Raw genomic sequence first — 18788 nt, 5'->3', positions numbered from 1 at the left:
TACTGTGCCAGCTATGCTATGCCAGTTGTATTCGGTTAGTGCTAGCTGCTCTATATATAAAGAGCCACTGTATTCATTCTGATCATGAAATAGAATATTATTCTTTCTCTCTCTTATGATACTCTATCAGATTCTCATCCACCTTTCATTTTTTTATTTTTTAATATTTCACTTCTCTATCTCTCTTCAATCAATAGTTCACATTCCCCTGAACCAAAACTTGAGAGAATCCCCTCCCGACAAACTCCTTCATTAATTGCTTCAGCAACCCTAAACTTGAATAGAAAAATGAGAGACGCATTCAATTGAACACCCTTACACAATTTTAAATCTTGATGGAAGTTTCCTTGGAACTCCTCTAGTGTTGGGCAAACATGATTTTATGGATAACTACTTGGATCTTCAGACACTCTTTAAGTTGAACTCCATGCCATCAACATATGAATCTCCATTACAATAGATAAGATATTCAACGAATCATTTTGTTTCACGTATTCTTCTCTATGCATCAACCTCTTTGAGACTCCCACCGACAAGTACCATAAATTTGTTGTTTAATCAAAAGCATAAACAACAAATTGCATAAAATCAATCACATCAAATAATCCAAACCCTTCAAAAAGACAATTAATATGTTGACTTCATATCTTAGTTTGGTGCCACTTCTAATCAGAATCTTTTGATTCATACCTCTTCTCCATCAAGACTCAACTTCGTTCTTGCTATCTACGCTTTTAGTCTACTTTCTTTTATAATAATCTACCTTTGTATATTTAGTCCATTTGTTCTTTTTTTTTATTTGATTCTTTGTGTAGCTTTATTTAAAAAAAAGCATAAAAAATTACTGGATAGGGCCATCAACAATCAATATTGGATTGATGTTTGTGTTCAAGCTGCTTGCTCTACTAATATAAAGCACATATCAGATCATCACCCATTCTTCTCCATTTTGATTGTAATGAAGCTATGATCAAGTCTCAGTTCAAATTTTTCATATATAGACTCTTCACCCAGACTGTTCTAAAGTTGTTGAAACGGTTTGGAAAAATAAAGTGGTGGGCTTCCTTATGTATGTCTTATAAAAAAAATACAGATTTTAAATAGCAACCTTAAAGATTGAAATAAAAGTTTCTTTGGGAATTTCATGAAAAGTTAGAAGGATCTTAGTAAAATTCAGGATTTGATTGATATAAGGGGTCACACAGATGCTATGGCAGATCAAGAAAAGGATGCCCAATCTAATTTGGATAAAGCTCTGCACATAGAGGAAATGTTTCTGGAAAGAGAAAGCTAGAATTCAATGGCATGCTAGTGGTGATAGAAACACAAAGTTGAGTTACCGAAATTAGGAATGTTACTGAGCTTATTCATTCCTTGAAGGTTGGAGACAAGATTATTATACACCAAGAGCATATTTATGAGCATGTTGTTAATCACTTCAAAGTTTTATTTGACAATGTTTTTGTTTTGCAGGAAATTTCTCTAGCTGAGGAAGTTGTTCCTAAGTTGTTCAATGATCAAACTAACAACCTTTTAACTATGTTTCCTTCAAAAGAGGAAATTCATAAAGCTATTTCAGTCTGCACAAAGACAGTGTTGCTGGTCCTGATGGGTTTGGTCCCATTTTATATCAAACCTATTGGAAGTTGATTAATGAGGATGTCATTAGAGCTACTCTGCATTCTTTTATGAGGGTTGGTTTTCTCCAAACTATAACTCTAACATTGTGGTTCTTATACCTAAAGTTAAGGAGTCTGAAAGTATTGATCAATATAGGCCTCTTTCTCTGGAAAATTTTATGTTCAAAGTCAACACCAAAGTGCTGGCAGACAGATTATCTCAAGTTCTCCCTCACATCATATCCAAAGAGCAAAAGGGTTTTATTAATGGTAGAGGTATTAAAGATTGTGTTTTCTTAACATATGAAGTGGCAAACCTTATTCACAAGAGGTCTCTTGGAGGTAACTTTATGTTGAAGGTAGACATTGTAAAGTCATTTGATACTTTGAGTTGGTTCTTTCTTTTGAAAGTTCTTAATCGGTTTGGTTTTTGTGATAACTTCTACTTGTGGATTAAAAACATTATGTAATCAGCTAATGTTTTTATATCTATTAATGGAGATCTTCATGGTCTCTTCAAATGTTAAATGGGTGTCAGATGTAACACCCTTCTACCCAAACGACATATTTAGATAGATTATCAGAGTACAACATGTAGAAGAGTTTACATTTCTTACAACATAATACTTTTATCACATCACAACAAAAAAACATATTATTTATTTTATTAAAACTTCGCAGCGGACTACAACACCAATATTATCATTCATCATATAACAATTAATAATAATGTTTCAACATTATCTCAACAAAACATCTCAGCATATTAGTCATCATAAACAACGTAAATAATAACCAATTATCTATCGAATCCCATAACCCCGGTGTCACATGACCAGAGCATTTGACTCGACTCTGCAGAATAACTCTACACTTATTCTTCAAACCTCAACAATAGCTACTCTTCTTTATCTGCACATTGCTCATCATAGATGAACATAAACACATGCAGAAGGGGTGAGAATTACATTATTAAATAATAATATAACGACAGAAATATAAACATAAATATATTTCACATATGCCAACACAGCTCATCATAATCATCATAATCATCATACTCATGAACATCAACAAAACAACATATCAAATGCAATGCACACACCCATGCATGACTCAACACGACTCGGTATACCCATTTTGTGACCAACTATAGGATCACCACTCCCAGATTCATCACCATAGAATCCGAGTTCCCCGCAAGGAACCAAGCCTCTCAACAAGCCCGGAGTCAACAACATCATTGGAACTCAGTCCGTTCATCACTAGGCATCGGCCTTTCATGAATGCATGCACATCAAACATGCATCATAATCAACATAGCAACAACAGCATCATATAGTCATGTTATCATCATCATTAATAACATGACACACACTCAACAAAACAACAACAATATTACAACGATATCACATCGTTACATAACACATTTATAACTAAACACGTAAATTCAACATCTCATCATCATAAACACCTCATACACAATCATATAATCACTATTAATTGTTTATAACACAAGTACAGCGACTTACTAAGAGTCTCGCAACTCAACGTACCCAAAACTCGCCAACATCAACTTCTGCACAGCACAGTTCGCGCCGCGCAGCAGGGTTCGCGCCGCGAACGGTGCGTTCCAGAACTCCTCTGGATTCTGCCCAGTTCGCGCCGCGAACTGGGCTTCGCGCCGCGAATCGCGCGCGAACAGAAGCCCTCTGCTACAGGACCTAGCGCAGCTTTGCTTCTCTACTTGCCATAACTCATACTCCACAGCTAACAACCCAATATCAACATTTAACAGTCATACATACACAACATACTTCGGTTATAAAGCATATAACTCAACGAAACTCACAAATCGGGGATTTCCATCAAAACCCCAACTTTCCCAATCTCCCTAAAATCCCCAAAATCCATCAACAATCCAACATATATCATGAATTTGCTCGCATATTATCGTTTAATAAGGTTCAGACCCCTTACCTCTTTGGATTGAAGGAAGCTCTGAGCAATCTTTGGCCTTTCCCTCTTCCTTCTCTTTCTCTTCAGCGTTTCTCCCTTTTTCTGACTCTGAGGCAACAATGCGTGAAAACACCCTAAGTTCTCACTTTGGCCTCTTTTTATCCCAATTCCACTTTTACCCTTCCACTCTTCATATTCCATTTATTTATTTAATTGTTATTAAATAATTAACATCTATAATAATAATAATAATAATAATTCCCAATATTATTTAATAAATCATTTTACCTTCCAATAATCATATTAAAATAATATTTGAATTAGTCCAACAATATTCGGGGTGTTACAACTCTCCCCCACTTTAGAAGTTTTCGTCCTCGAAAACATACCTCAAGCAAATAGAGCCGGATACGACTCCTTCATCTGATCTTCACGCTCCCAAGTCAAGCTCTCACCAGCTGGACCTCCCCAAACAACTTTCACTAGAGCAATCTTCTTACCTCTCAGGGTCTTCTCTTCTCGGTCATCTATCCGAATTGGCAACACCTCAACGGTCAAATTATCCCTCACCTGGATATCATCCAACTGAACAACCTGCGAAGGATCTGCAATATATTTTCTCAACTGAGATACATGAAACACATCATGCAGATTAGAAAGCGACAGCGGTAAAGCTATCTGATACGCCACTTCCCCAACCCTCTTCAAAATCTGATACGGACCCACAAACCTCGGAGTAAGCTTTTTAGACTTTAAAGCTCTACCCACACCTGTCGTCGGAGTAACTCTCAAGAACACATGATCTCCCTCTTGGAACTCAAGTGCCTTTCTCCTCTTATCATGATAACTCTTCTGACGACTCTGAGAAATCTTCATTTTCTCCTGAATCATCTTAACCCTTTCAGTCGTCTGCTGCACAATCTCAGGTCCGAGTACAACCCTCTCACCTGATTCATACCAACACAATGGAGTTCTACACCTCCTACCATACAATGCTTCATACGGAGCCATACCGATACTAGCATGAAAACTATTATTATAAGTAAACTCCACCAACGGCAAATAACTATCCCAAGAACCACTCTGCTCCAACACACAAGCTCTCAACAAATCCTCCAAGGATTGGATAGTTCTTTCGGTCTGACCATCAGTCTGAGGATGATAAGCTGAACTCAACCTCAACTTAGTTCCCAACGCTTTCTGCAAACTTTCCCAAAATCTAGAAGTAAATCTGGGATCTCTATCAGACACAATACTGGATGGAATACCATGCAGCCTCACTATCTCCTCAACATACAACTCTGCCAACTTCTCTAAAGAGTGATTAATCTTCATCGGCAAGAAATGCGCCGACTTAGTCAATCGATCCACAATCACCCAAATAGAATCATTACCTTTCGTCGTCCTCGGCAATCCCGTCACAAAATCCATGGAAATGCTATCCCACTTCCATTCAGGAATCTTCAAAGGTTGCATCATACCTGCCGGTTTCTGATGTTCAATCTTTGACTTCTGACAAGTCAAACAGGCATACACAAACTTAGCAACATCTCTTTTCATACCAGCCCACCAAAACAACTTCTTCAAATCTTGATACATTTTAGTTGCACCTGGATGGATACTCAATCCACTCCTATGGCCCTCTTCAAGAATACTCTTTTTCAATTCAGACACCTCAGGAACACAAACTCTACCTTTAAATCGCAGGATACCATTCTCATCAATCTCAAAATTACCACCATTTCCCTGGTTAACCATAGTAATATGATCAACTAGAGCGACATCAACTTGCTGACCATTCCGAATATCTTCCAGAATCCCACTAGTCAACTTCAGCATACCCAACTTTACACTATCAGCGGAAACTTCACAACCCAAACTCATATCACGGAACTGTTCAATTAACTCAAGCTCTCGAACCATCATCATAGACATATGTAGAGACTTTCTACTCAGCGCATCTGCAACTACATTAGCCTTACCGGGATGATAACTCAATTCAAAGTCAAAATCCTTCAGTAATTCTAACCACCTTCTCTGCCTCATATTTAACTCTTTCTGATCAAACAGATACTTCAGACTCTTGTGATCACTGAACACTTCGAATCTGGAACCATACAGATAATGTCTCCACATTTTCAACACAAATACAACAGCTGCAAGTTCTAGATCATGCGTAGGATAATTCCTCTCATGAACTTTCAACTGTCTAGAAGCATAAGCTACAACTTTACCATTCTGCATCAAAACACCACCAAGACCCATCAAAGAAGCATCACAATAGACAACGAAGGACTCACCAGGATTAGGCAAGATCAACACTGGAGCACTGGTCAACCGCCTCTTCAACTCAACAAAACTCGCTTCACAAGCGGCATCCCACACATACACTTGACCCTTCTTAGTCAACTGCGTCAACGGCAATGCCAACTTAGAGAAGCCCTCAATAAATCTGCGATAATAACCAGCTAACCCCAGAAAACTGCGTATCTCAGTAGCAGACTTCGGAGTCTCCCACTGTAATACAGCACCAACTTTAGCAGGATCAACAGAAATCCCACCACTCGAAATCACATGGCCAAGGAAACTCACTTCCTTCAACCAGAACTCACATTTAGATAACTTTGCATATAATTTCTTTTCTCTTAACACCTGCAAAACAATTCTCAGATGTCCTGCATGCTCTTCTTCCGTCTTAGAATATATCAATATATCATCTATGAACACCACAACAAACTTATCAAGGTACGGATGAAATATACGATTCATATATTCCATAAACACACCTGGAGCATTAGACACACCGAACGGCATCACAGTGTATTCATAATGACCATACCTCGTACGGAAAGCAGTCTTCGCAATATCATCTGACTTCACTCGGATCTGATGATAACCCGACCGCAAATCAATCTTACTGAAAACATGAGCTCCAACCAACTGGTCCATCAAATCATCAATCCGCGGCAATGGATACCGATTCTTGATAGTCACCTTATTCAACTGCCGATAATCGACACACAACCTCATCGTACCTTCTTTCTTCTTCACTAACAATACTGGTGCACCCCAAGGAGAAACACTTGGACGCACAAACTTCTTCTCAAGCAATTCTTCAAGTTGCTTCTTCCATTCAACTAATTCAGTTGCCGACATTCTATAAGGAGACATCGACACTGGACTCGTACCTGGTACTAAGTCAATGGCAAATTCGACTTCCCGTTCTGGAGGTAATTCACTTACATCCTCCGGAAACACATCCTGAAATTCACAGACAACAGGCAAATCTACACTCACCACTTTCTTATCCGATTGCAGAGACGCAAATAAAGCGAATATCTGAGCTTCATCTTTCACAAATTCCCCCACCTGCCTAGCAGATAGAAATCTTGCCTCATCATTCTCACCAACTTCAGAAAACCGCACCGTCTTACTATAGCAGTTGATAAACACGCCATAGAATTCTAGCCAATTCATTCCCAGAATAATATCAATTTGGTGCAAGGGTAAGCACACCAAATCAACTACGAACTCTCTCTCAAAGATCGTCAAACGACAACCTCGACAGACAACAGAAGTCTTCACAGAACCATTAGCAGGAGTATCTATCACCATACTTCCGCCTAGGGACGACATAATCACACCAATCCTGGTCGCACACTCATACGAAATAAACGAATGAGTAGCACCAGTGTCAACAATAGCAAGCAATTCAACATTATTAATCAAGCAAGTACCTTTAATCAGATTATCTTCTTTAGGAGCTTCAGCCCCACTCAGAGCAAACACCCTACCAGTAGTATGAGCTGCAGTAGCCGCCTTCTTCGGTTTCGAGCACTGCAAACTGATATGGCCTTTCTCGCCACAATTAAAACATGTCGGACCAGCATCCTTACATTCCGTAACTCTATGACCAGCCTGACCGCATCGGAAACATCTCAGCACTTTCTTGGTACAGCTATCCGCACGGTGGCCTGGCTCGCCACACTTGAAACATTTACCAGCTATGAGAGATCCTCCCCCACTTGGCTTCTTCTCATCTACCACTTTCTGCTTACCTTTACCATTCGGAGATGCATAAGGACCACCACGATCCTTATTCTTCTTCTCACTAAGACTCTTGTAATGGGCAGTCCTAGCCTTGCTATCTTCCTCAAATATCCTGCACTTATTAACCAGTGTAGGAAACCTACGAATCTCCTGGTAACCAATGCCTTGTTTGATCTCGGGACGCAACCCGTTCTCAAACTTGACACACTTGGATCCCTCAGCACCAGCGTCATTATAATGAGGACAATACTGCACCAGCTCCTCAAACTTCGAAGCGTAATCAGCAACAGACATGTTACCCTGCTTCAGTTCTAGAAATTCCATCTCCTTCTTACATCGCACATCAGCAGGAAAATATTTCTCCAGAAAGACCGTCTTGAACCTTTCCCAAGTCATCTCAGCACCTGATACTTCGATTCTCTGGCGAGTGTTATCCCACCAGTTCTCAGCCTCTTCAGATAACATAGGCGTACCAAACTGCACCTTCTGCGCTTCAGTACACGTCATCACCCGGAAAATCTTCTCAATTTCCCTCAGCCAAATCTGAGCACCATCTGGATCATAGCGCCCTTTGAATGTAGGAGGGTTATTCTTCAGAAACCTTCCCAAATTCTTAAACTCGTCGACCGGCGGATTCTGCTGCGCCTGCATAGCCTGCGCCATAACAGCCAAAGCCTCAGCAATCACACGGTCATGTTCTCCAGCCATACTCTGCACAACACCACCACAACCGTTAAATATCGACAGTGTCATTTACACTAATCGATCATCAAGGAAAACATCACATTATGACTCGACTGGACTGACCATGCTCTGATACCACTAATGTAACACCCTTCTACCCAAACGACATATTTAGATAGATTATCAGAGTACAACATGTAGAAGAGTTTACATTTCTTACAACATAATACTTTTATCACATCACAACAAAAAAACATATTATTTATTTTATTAAAACTTCGCAGCGGACTACAACACCAATATTATCATTCATCATATAACAATTAATAATAATGTTTCAACATTATCTCAACAAAACATCTCAGCATATTAGTCATCATAAACAACGTAAATAATAACCAATTATCTATCGAATCCCATAACCCCGGTGTCACATGACCAGAGCATTTGACTCGACTCTGCAGAATAACTCTACACTTATTCTTCAAACCTCAACAATAGCTACTCTTCTTTATCTGCACATTGCTCATCATAGATGAACATAAACACATGCAGAAGGGGTGAGAATTACATTATTAAATAATAATATAACGACAGAAATATAAACATAAATATATTTCACATATGCCAACACAACTCATCATAATCATCATAATCATCATACTCATGAACATCAACAAAACAACATATCAAATGCAATGCACACACCCATGCATGACTCAACACGACTCGGTATACCCATTTTGTGACCAACTATAGGATCACCACTCCCAGATTCATCACCATAGAATCCGAGTTCCCCGCAAGGAACCAAGCCTCTCAACAAGCCCGGAGTCAACAACATCATTGGAACTCAGTCCGTTCATCACTAGGCATCGGCCTTTCATGAATGCATGCACATCAAACATGCATCATAATCAACATAGCAACAACAGCATCATATAGTCATGTTATCATCATCATTAATAACATGACACACACTCAACAAAACAACAACAATATTACAACGATATCACATCGTTACATAACACATTTATAACTAAACACGTAAATTCAACATCTCATCATCATAAACACCTCATACACAATCATATAATCACTATTAATTGTTTATAACACAAGTACAGCGACTTACTAAGAGTCTCGCAACTCAACGTACCCAAAACTCGCCAACATCAACTTCTGCACAACACAGTTCGCGCCGCGCAGCAGGGTTCGCGCCGCGAACGGTGCGTTCCAGAACTCCTCTGGATTCTGCCCAGTTCGCGCCGCGAACTGGGCTTCGCGCCGCGAATCGCGCGCGAACAGAAGCCCTCTGCTACAGGACCTAGCGCAGCTTTGCTTCTCTACTTGCCATAACTCATACTCCACAGCTAACAACCCAATATCAACATTTAACAGTCATACATACACAACATACTTCGGTTATAAAGCATATAACTCAACGAAACTCACAAATCGGGGATTTCCATCAAAACCCCAACTTTCCCAATCTCCCTAAAATCCCCAAAATCCATCAACAATCCAACATATATCATGAATTTGCTCGCATATTATCGTTTAATAAGGTTCAGACCCCTTACCTCTTTGGATTGAAGGAAGCTCTGAGCAATCTTTGGCCTTTCCCTCTTCCTTCTCTTTCTCTTCAGCGTTTCTCCCTTTTTCTGACTCTGAGGCAACAATGCGTGAAAACACCCTAAGTTCTCACTTTGGCCTCTTTTTATCCCAATTCCACTTTTACCCTTCCACTCTTCATATTCCATTTATTTATTTAATTGTTATTAAATAATTAACATCTATAATAATAATAATAATTCCCAATATTATTTAATAAATCATTTTACCTTCCAATAATCATATTAAAATAATATTTGAATTAGTCCAACAATATTCGGGGTGTTACATCAGACAAGGTGACCCTCTGTCCCCTTTGCTAGTTTTCTTAGCCGAAGATATCCTTAGTAGAGGCCCATCAAATCTTGTCTCTAATAATAAAATCAAGCTAATTAAGGTTTCTAAACACATGTTTTTCCCTTCTCATACTTTGTATGTTGATTACATTTTGCGTTTCTATAAAGGTTGTGTCTCTTTTCTTGATGCAATTGTTAATCCCTTTGGTAATTATGTTGACTGCTCATGGCAGGCTTGTAACTCTACAAAATCCATTATGTATGCTGGCTCAATGAAAAATGATAAACATTGCCTGTTGGCTAACATAATTGGCTTCAAAATGGGTTATTTTCCTTTTTTTTACTTGGGTGTTCCAATTTTAAAGGGTAGACCAAAAATTTAGTAACCTTTGGCTGATAATATTAAAGGCAAACTTGCAGCTTGAAAGGCTAGGGTTATATATAGCAGTGAGATTTCAGTTGGTTAGATCTTCCATTCAGAGCATGATGATTTATTCTATTATGGTGTAATATTGGCTAATCTGTTTGCTTTAGAAAATTGAGTGTTGGTGTCACAATTTTATATGGAGTTTAGATATTCAAAAAAGAATGTTTGTTATTGTGGCTTGGAAAATTTATTGTAAGGATTTCAAGGATGATGGTTTGGGTTTGAGGTAAATTCAGTTTCTTAATGATGCAACTCACCCGAGGTAGTGTTGGTGTATAAAAAACGGCAAAGAGGATTGGGCAAGTATTCTAAGAGACATAGTTTTCAAAAATAGAAGGCAGGTTAAATATCATGTTTTCTCTTCTATCTGGACTGGGAGTAAAGTGTTTTGGCATGTCTTGACTGATATTTTTATTTGTTCAGTTGGCAACGGTGATCAAATCAACCTTTGGAGGGATAATTGGTGCGTTAAGGTATTGGTTGATCTTTTACATATTCCCAAGGACATTCATATTCATCTTAAAGCTAAGCTTAAGGATATAATCCATGGTAACTCTATTGTCATCCCTTCTAGTTTCATAATTTTGTTTCTGGATTTGATTCAAATGGCGTATAAAATTCACATTAATCCTATTAAAGAGGATGATGTTCTCTGGATTCGTTTAGATAGTGAGCAGTTATCAATCAAAGATACTTACACTCATGTTAACAAACTTGCTCAGGGTATTGGTTGGGGCAAGTTAACTTGGCATCCCTCCATTCCTCCATCTGTTTCGCTGCTCTTATGAAGGCTACTTTACGAGAACTTGCCTACTAATGAGAAACTCAAAGGGCTAGGCTCTTCCCTCTGGTTGCTCTTTGTGTTACAAAGAGCAAGAATCATTACATCATATGTTTTCCAGACAAATACTTGTTCGAGGAACTATGTGATCAAGACAGTGGATATGTATTTCTTGGAAACAATAAAGCTTGCAAGATTGTAGGTGTTGGATCCATGAGATTCAAGCTTCATGATGAGTCATTAAGGTTATTGACTGAAGTCAGGTACATACCTGATTTGAAGAGAAATTTAATTTCTCTTGGTGAATTCGACAAGAAAGGATATGTTTTCCAAGGAGAGAAAGGTATTCTAAAAGTCATGAAGGGGTTGAAGGAAGTCTTAAGAGGCGTGAAGAAACAAGGCTTGTATACCCTTGAGGCTGAAGTTGTCAGTGGTTCTACAGATGTTGCATCCATGAAACCTTTTGTCGAAGATAGAAATTTGGCACATGAGATTTGGCCATGTCAGTGAAAGGGGTCTGGTCGAATTGGGGAAACAAAACTACTTGGTGGAGACAAAGTCGAAAAGCTGAAGTTTTGTGAACCCCGTGTACTTAGAAAATCTTGTAGAGTGAAGTTCAATAAAGACAAACAAAGAACATAAGGATCCCTTGATTACGCACATGCTAATCTTTGGGGGCCTGCAAGGTGTCTATCATATTCAGGAGCAAGGTATTTTCTATCCATAGTTGATGATTATTCCAAAAAGTTATGGATATTCATCCACAAGACTAAGGATGAAACTTTTGAGAACTTCAAAAGTTGGAAGACTCTGGTTGAAAATCAGACTGGCGGAAAGGTCAAGAGATTGAGAACCAACAATGGCCTTGAATTTTGCAATGAGGCGTTCGACAGTTTTTGTGCAGCCTCTGGTATTGCAAGGCACATAACTATTGCAGGTACTCCCTAGCAAAATGGTTTGGCTGAAAGGTTTAATAAAAGCATTTTGGAAAAAGTTAGATGCATGTTAACTAGTGCTGGGTTAAATAAGGTGTTTGGGCAGAGGCTGTTTTGACAGCAACATATTTGATAGATAGATGTCCTTCAACTATGTAGATATGAAAACATCTGAAGAAGTTTGGTTGAGACACCCACCAAATCTCGCCAAACTTAGAGTATTTGGTTGCATAGCCTATGCTCACATTAGGAAAGACAAGGTCAAACCTAGATACGTAAGATGCATGTTAATGGGATACCCTGAAGGAGTCAAGGCTTATAGGATATGGTGCCTAAATCCAGATCACAAGAGGTGTCTCACCAGTCGAGATGTAGTTTTCAATGAAGCTGAGATGACTTTCAAGAAAATTGATGACGCTAGTCGAAGTGCATAGATATTTGAAAAAGAGATAGAACATGAAAAGATTCATGTTGAGGTGGAGCATGTTAATGTTGAATTGCGTATCCCAGATCAAGTCGAAGAAGAAGCACGAGATGCTGAAGATACTGAGGAAGTTAAGGAAATTGTCAATGACTACCTATTGGAAAGAGATAGGCTGAGAAGAGTCATCAAGCCACCTTAAAGACCCGGGTATGTAGATTTCATAAAAGCTTATGCCTTAATCTCTGCAAGTGAAGTTCTAGATGAAGAACCTAGAGACTATAAATAAGTTATGAGGAGTTGAAATAAGACTGAATGGATGAAGGGCATGAATGATGAGACGAAGTCTCTTCATGATAACCACACTTGGGAACTAATCAAGAAACCTGTTGGAGCTAGGTTAGTCAAATGTAAATGGATTTTTAAAGTTAAGGAAGGAATCAAAGGAGTGATGTCGAATAGATACAAGACAAGATTGGTCGTAAGGGGTTTCACTCAGAAATAATGTGTCAACTTCAATGACGTGTTCTCTCTTATTGTGAAACCCAGGTCCATTCGAATGTTACTTGCCATGGTGGCACAATTCGACCTAGAACTGGAACAAATGGATGTGAAAACTGCTTTCTTATATGGAGATCTATATGAAACAATCTTGATGAGGCAACCTGAAGGGTATACAGAAAAGGGAAAGGAAGATTATGTGTGCAAGTTGAATAGATCTTTATATGAACTGACACAATCTCCTCGATAATGGAATATGAGATTCGACAACTTCATGGCATACATAGGTTTCATTAGAAGTTAGTTCAACCATTGTGTTTACTTTAGATTTTGACTTGAAAATTCATTTGTTATTTTGTTTCTTTATGTGGACGATATTCTCATAGCAAGCAACAATGTCGAGGATGTAATTAAGGTGAAGGCTGAACTCAATAAGGAGTTCGATATGAAGGATCTAGAAGTTGCTTCCAGGATTCTTGGGATTGGCATCTAAAGAGACAGAAAGCAGTCGAAATTATGCTTATCTCAAGAGACATACCTATGGAAAATTCTCGACAAATTTGGTATGTCGAATTCAAAGCCTGTTGTGACTCTGACAAACCCTCAATTCAAGATGAGTACATATCAGTGTCCAAATACTGAGGTCGAAAGAGGTTATATGAATAACATCCCATATGCTAACATAATATGTTCTTTGATGTATGCTATGGTCTATACTAGACCCGATATAGCATATGCAGTAAGTCTTGTAAGCAAGTACATGTCGAATCCTAAGAAAGGCTCACTAACAAGCATTGATAAGGTACATAAATGAGTCTCTGAATAAAGTTCTGATTTATGGTGGATCATGTGGTGAAAATAGTAAAGTAGAAATCGAAGGGTATGTCGACTCTAATTATGCAGGTTGTATGGATTTCAAAAAATCTATTTATGGATATGTGTTCACTATGTTTGACACAACAATTAGTTGGAAAACAACACTTCAGAAGGTGATTGCCTTATTAACCACTGAAGTGGAATATATCTCCCTCACTGAAGCCGTGAAAGAAGCATTGTGGCTTGAAGGTTTTGCTAAGGAGTTGAAACTTCAAGGTCGAATTATCACTGTTAAATGTGATAGTCAAAGTGTTATACACCTATCGAAGAATTCAACCTACCATGAGTGAACCAAGCACATCAATGTGAGAATGCATTTCATCAGAGGGGTAATCGAGCGTGGAGAATTCCAAGTGCTGAAGGTTTCGACAAATTATACTGCTGCTGACATGATCACCAAGACATTACCAAGTTGCAATTTTTTCCACTATATGCGGTTGATAAAGCTGCATGAAGAAAGCTACTCTATTCCCTTTATGTTATAGAGTTTGTTCTAAGGTGGAGATTTGTGAGATATTGGATCAAACTCTAGTATGATCGAAGGGGAGCTTCTTGGTTCGACAATCCGACAGGATCATTAACATGTCGTCGAAGTCTGTTCATATGCTATGATCGAAGTATGCTAGGATTGTTAGCATGTCGAATTGAGTTTATTTATAATGTCAATTGTTTAAGTTAACTTGTTCTCTAAGTTAACTTGTGTAATCAGCCTGTGTGTAAAAACTCAATAATTTAGTGTGTTAGTTTTTTTTATAAATAACATACTAGTCTCTCATTATTGTATAACACAAATCCTAATTAGCGTGAGAGAAATTATTTGTTATTCTGTAACACTTATAATCTTATTTCAAAGATAACATAAAAAATATCAATTTATAATCAACTTGTTATGTTCTTCTTGCATCTTTTTTTTCTATTCTTGTGGATTTCTTGCCGATCAACAAACTGATTATACTTTATTATTTCGGTATCAGAACATATACCCTCATTTGTATCTATTACTTTTTTTTCATATATTCAATGGGCTATACTCTCTTTAGATCTAAAAATAAAAACTACCTTGCATATTTAGTCCGGTTTTTATTTTTATTTTTTTTATTTGATTCTTTTTGTAGTTTTATTAAAAAAAACAAGCGGAGAAAAAGGAAAAGAAAAGAAATCCCGTGCCCTAGGCCCTACCTTATCCCATCAAACTAAATTGATTTCCTTCCATTAAATTCCCAATTCCATCAAAATCAAGAGCCACCAATTCTTGCTCAAAAACATCATCATCATCATCATTATCCATCATGGAGAACAACAACAACAACCACAACGAACACCAACAAACCCAATATCCAACACCGCAACCCACGGCGGGCACTCCCCCGCCATTCCAACACCTCTTACAGCAACAACAACAACAGCTCCAAATGTTCTGGTCCTACCAAAGACAAGAAATCGAACATGTCAACGACTTCAAAAACCACCAACTTCCATTAGCACGCATTAAGAAAATCATGAAAGCCGACGAAGACGTTCGCATGATCTCCGCTGAAGCACCTATCCTTTTCGCTAAAGCTTGCGAGCTTTTCATTCTCGAACTCACCATTCGTTCTTGGCTTCATGCTGAAGAGAATAAACGACGAACCCTGCAGAAAAACGACATCGCTGCTGCTATTACGCGAACTGATATTTTTGATTTTTTGGTTGATATTGTTCCGAGAGATGAGATTAAAGATGAAGCTACCATTGTTGGCGCTACTGCTAGTGGTGTTCCTTATTATTATCCTCCTATGGGGCAACCTGCGGGGATGATGATTGGTCGTCCGGCGGTTGATCCGGCTACTGGTGTTTATGTTCAGCCTCCTTCTCAGGCTTGGCAGTCCGTTTGGCAGACTGGTGCTGATGATGGCTCTTATGCTGCTGCGGCCGGTGGTGGTACTAGTGGTCACCACAATGTCGATGGCTAGAGGTATCATTTTTGTTTTATTTTTCTGATGTTTTGAACTATGAAGCATGACATAGTGTCTAATAATAGTTTTAAAAAATAGAACTGATTACTTGTAATTACTAGTGTCGGTGTTGATTTCTGTCAAAAACTCCGATACACTTTTGATCTGAAGTGTCAGTGCCATATTTAGGAAGCATGGATACAGATTGAATACGACAGTTACTGAAAGAGTAGACATCAGACACGGCAATGATTTGAGAAAATGAAATTGATTGAATATTACCATGTGCATACCATGTTATTGTTAGACACTACACAGATTTTTCGATCTAAAACATTGGTGATATATATTTTTTTTGGGATGTCTGTTTGGTGTTGATGAGGCTTGTTGAGTCAGGGTTTTACTTGATGGAGTTTGTTTAAATGGTGGTTTTGAGGTAGTGTCAGTGTAGTCAATTTTGTAGTCAATTTTGGATAGCAGCGTGGAGCGGCCAACCCCAGAAATGGGATAGCAGCCGGATGACAGCTATTTGATCATTTTTTGGATAAATTACATGAATAATAATTATAAACATATGAAGTGAGAGATGTGAGGGAGGAACTTGTGATTTTTCTTTGGAACGCTGAAGTGCAGAGTTTGTTTGAATGGTTGTTTTGTGGTAGTGGCGCCGTAGTGTTTTTTAAAATGCATATTGGTATGAATAATCATTATGCAATTATGAAGGGATATTCTGTTTTTATAGATAGATGATTCATTGGTTGGTTTGAGCATAAGCATACTAGATATTGTATAAATAAATGTGTAGAGCTTATTCATAAGATTTGATTACCTTGCATGTCATTGCGTGGTTCTTAGTTACATTCCATGCATTCAATTTTACTGTATATCTCTGCTAATGACTTTATTTCCTACTGTTTTAGTCCAATGTGTCTCTTTGTTCGACTGTATAGTAGACCTTATCAAAAAGTGATTGTTGATGTTAGATGATGTATTTGCATTTTCCATTTCACTAGGCCAGGTCAGTTGGTTCTTCTGTTTTTCATTTCAGTTATTATGCTTTCGCCGTGACATGATTGTACAGAACATACCAACAACGGCAGTTTTAATGGTCATGATTGATTTTACTCATTACTTCCATTAAATGTGGTTAAGCCTGGAAAGCTGTTGGATTTAGACCTCCTCCAGCCATCAATTTGCATATTCAAGTTCCCTAGGGCTAAATTTAACTGATGAATTTTCTTTCTAGATTATGATATCAAACAAATCAATTAACACTTTTTACCTGCAAAATCTGCTAAATGTGGTTTGAATTTATATCAAGTTACATTCCTTTAATAACATTCTTCTTATGCAACACTTGCTTTATTTTCTTTGCAAAATTTGAGCCACTGTTACTTTAATGTGACATTGGATTTACTCATTAGCACATTTGTAAATTTAAATGCAACTTTTCAAATTATGATATGTTGCACTGCATTAGAGTAAGAACTTAACTGAGCAATTAATCCATGTACACCTCTGCTCCAACTCGCACAGCCATGTTAATTTATATGCATGATAATAAGTGGAATTGGCTACTTATGTTATATACCATTCTGATCTTTTTCTCTTTCATTTGCCTTGTTTTTTTGTTCATACTAATGTCTGGAAATGGTTCCAATGCCTTTGGTGGTTTCCTTTTTGCTCAGCAGCTGAGTGACCACACCGCTGATGATGGATTGTCAAGCCGTGCTGGACTTCTGCGATGTTGCATGGAATTTTTTTATTGCTTGCAATTTAGAAATGGTTTTGTTAACTAAATTTGTATGGGGTGGCATCAAGAACATGTTAACTTGATGATCAACAGCATGATTTAACTGTGTATGTACAAAAAGTAAAATGGAACAATGATCCTTCTGTGCAATGTGTGAAACGTGTTAATCATCTTCTAACAGATTTTAGGCTGTATTTTTGCAGATGTTTCCTAGTTCCTATGATACTAATTGTTGTATGTTGTGTTGGGTGCAAGTGTGGGTGGTTCATTTTCACACTGTCTATGAGCGAGTATAATGTTGGATTTATAAAAGAGATGAATTGTATACTTTGTGTCGTAAGGTTTTTGGTGGAGATGTCGCGTCTCCCTTTCCTTGTGGTCCTTTCACCTTAGCACACAAGACTCAAACTGTTTTTATTTATTTACTACAACGGTCTTGTGATTGAGAAAAGAAATTGTGGTAGATTCAAGCTCATAAAAATTGTTTCTATTACTGCAAGTGATCTTGAAATTCAAGTTTTGTTAACAAGTTTATGAAGGTTTTTTAGGAGATAATTTTGAACACTAAATTTTTTTGGTTATACCAGTTGATAGAATTTGGTTTGTTATCAATTTGTTAACAAGTTTTTGAAGCTTTTTTAGGAGATAATTTTGAACACAATTTTTTTCGTAATACCAGGCGATAGAATTTGGTTTGTTATCGAGTGTTGAAATAGAGTACCAATACCATAAACTCAACAAATGTTGAGCTCAATAAAATAAGAGGATCAGAGTTTGTATTAGTTTATACCAGATGATCAACCAACTCATAACTAATCAAAATGAATAACTATCTAATTACGGCTCCTTTTGGTTCAACATATAAAATGTAGGGTTAAATATACAACATCCCTCTATAAAGTAAGCGAGATTCGCTTTAGTCTCCTGTACATTTTTTT

General features: G+C 37.8%; 1 protein-coding gene across 2 annotated transcripts; it reads left to right on the top strand.

Annotated features, from left to right (window-relative positions):
* The first annotated feature begins 15323 nt into the window (after positions 1-15323).
* On the top strand, positions 15324-18030 carry LOC127078365 (nuclear transcription factor Y subunit C-1). 2 transcript variants are annotated; one of them, XM_051018818.1, is made up of 2 exons: positions 15324-16117; positions 17789-18030. In XM_051018818.1, the coding sequence occupies exon 1, from the start codon at positions 15453-15455 to the stop codon at positions 16113-16115; it is 663 nt and encodes a 220-aa protein (XP_050874775.1). In that variant the 5' UTR covers positions 15324-15452; the 3' UTR covers positions 16116-16117; positions 17789-18030. The 2 variants fall into 2 exon arrangements, with proteins under 2 accessions (XP_050874775.1, XP_050874777.1); XM_051018820.1 differs by having other exon boundaries at positions 17786-18030.
* The last annotated feature ends 758 nt before the right edge of the window (positions 18031-18788 follow it).

The sequence above is a fragment of the Lathyrus oleraceus genome, chromosome 5 (assembly GCF_024323335.1).
Source record: "Lathyrus oleraceus cultivar Zhongwan6 chromosome 5, CAAS_Psat_ZW6_1.0, whole genome shotgun sequence".
Taxonomy (NCBI): Eukaryota; Viridiplantae; Streptophyta; class Magnoliopsida; order Fabales; family Fabaceae; genus Lathyrus; species Lathyrus oleraceus.
Note: the sequence above shows the minus strand (reverse complement) of the source record. Positions and strands in the feature narration are given on the sequence as shown.

Coding starts and splice junctions, on each gene's coding strand:
- LOC127078365 (XM_051018818.1), top strand. CDS start 15,453: ATGGAGAACAACAACAACAACCACAACGAACACCAACAAACCCAATAT.